Genomic DNA, 1,926 nt, shown 5'->3' with positions numbered 1-1,926 from the left:
CCCACATCATTCGTGGGTTTATTGGCGCGATGTCGATATCGTTGATAGCCCGAAGAGAATTATCGAGGATTTCGTCGCACATGACAAGGATATTCTTGTTCCCAGTAAGTTATGCCCATTTTTGTTTGCTGGTCAATGAGGCATAACAATTAACATGGAGCTACAGATATCTGGTTCCACCGGTACGAGAATGGCCGCGATATCGAAGGCAGATGTACGTAATTGCTTCTGATTTTAGTTAGATCTCTTTTCGATCCATGTGCAATTGGTTCTTGATTTTCGCTGACGAGGGATTACTCTAGTTGACTACAATTCCTGGAAAGAAAGTGACAAAGGCTTGAAGCTCGCTGCAAGTCTTGATAAAGACACCATCCTAGTAGAGGGCTATAAGGAGTTCGATACTGGGCGCGAATACCTGGCCAAAATGGGCGACTGGAGAAACAACAAAGATGAGGAAGTCGAATTGGATGGCGTTGGAGGCGTCAATATACTTGTCAAAGCCGATGTGCATAGAGCTGGTAGGCTTTGTTCTCTTCTTTCTCCGTTTTGCTGCACGCTCTGCTCTATTAATTACGATATTGATTCTAATAACGCCTAAAAACCCCATCCAGGCATCAACTTTCCATGCTACGCCTTCGAAAACCAAGCCGAAACGGAAGGGTTTGCCAAAATGGCCAAACGGGCGGGCTATCAAGTCATCGGATTACCTAATTATGTTGTCTGGCACATCGATACGCAAGAAAAGGCAGGAAATCTCGCTGATCGACCAGCCTACTAACAACGACCAGCCACGACAACCTCAACAACATCAACAATAATGATAAGTAATCATAATCATAATAAGGGAACGGAAATGTGACATTATTTTTATTTTTTCTTCTTTTGACTTGGCTTGGTTTGGGCCCCAGCAGGCGCAATTCGACTTGCCTTTTTTTTTAATTTTTTTTTTTTATTATACGAACCGCCAAACTCTGCGGCGCCCGCCAGCACCACCCACCACCGCAGACTGAAAAGCGCAAATGCAATGCAACGCAACGCGCACGCCTTTTTCTATTTGCCACTGGAACATACAGTACAAATTTGCGACACTTTTCCCTCCCGGCGGAAATACTAGGCCATTTCCCCGTCCGACACGCCATGGAAGCTGCTCGCGTCACGTCTGGTGTGTTCTAGGTAGGGAAACAGACCTCAAAAAAACAGACGGAACAAATAAAGAGGAGGGGGATGAAATAAGAATGAGGAACAGGAAAATAAATGGGAAAGGAAGACAAAGTTATAAAAATGGTTCATAATACTCAGTGTGGAACTTTCCATCCCATGTGCAACAAATTCACTTTTTACTTTTCTGTTGTTATCATCTCTTTTGCTTTTTCGTGTCATTGGGGTTTTCTTCGATTTTATTCTTGTTGCGCAACTTCAATCACAGCTTGCTTCATCCTGTTTTTGTGTTGCTTTCTTTTCTTGCCTTCTTTTCCATTTTATTCTCCTTTTTGTTTTCGACTTAGTTTATCTCTTCCTCTACCTTCTTCATATTTGTCTTTTTTATATTTTTATGTTTTGATTATTTGCGGCGCTTCGGGAAAAAGCAGGCAGGGGTTTTCTTTTCTCTTCTCTTTATTTTTTTATTTGAACATATATCTTCGTTGTTGTTTTATTTTCTTGTTATTATATTATATTGTTACATGATTTATAAAAAAAGTGTGCTGGCTTGTTAATTTGGCTGTTTTTTAATAGGGGTTAAATATGCAGCATGTGTACAAAAAAATATTCCTCTTATATCTCACCTTGTTCTCTTCCTTTCTTTTACCTTCTACTGTTGATGCTTTCTTTGTACTATAAGTCAACTTCATATTTTTATTTCTCCTTTGTATATATGAGGAACTAAATGGATTTCTTGATCTGTTGGGTTTTCTTCCCCTTACAGTC

The 1,926-nt window shown here is 40.3% G+C and overlaps 1 protein-coding gene across 1 annotated transcript; it reads left to right on the top strand.

The window, feature by feature from the left end:
* Nucleotides 1-154: 154 nt before the first annotated feature.
* On the top strand, nucleotides 155-778 carry HCAG_05625 (predicted protein; the record flags this gene model as incomplete). Its single annotated transcript, XM_001540108.1, has 3 exons — nucleotides 155-218; nucleotides 303-518; nucleotides 612-778. 3 exons carry the CDS (start codon nucleotides 155-157, stop codon nucleotides 776-778), a joined length of 447 nt encoding a protein of 148 aa, XP_001540158.1.
* Nucleotides 779-1,926: the final 1,148 nt, after the last annotated feature.

Source organism: Histoplasma capsulatum, genomic scaffold, assembly GCF_000149585.1.
Source record: "Histoplasma capsulatum NAm1 scaffold_5 genomic scaffold, whole genome shotgun sequence".
Lineage (NCBI taxonomy): Eukaryota > Fungi > Ascomycota > Eurotiomycetes > Onygenales > Ajellomycetaceae > Histoplasma > Histoplasma mississippiense.
This window is presented reverse-complemented; position numbering and strand designations above follow the sequence as displayed.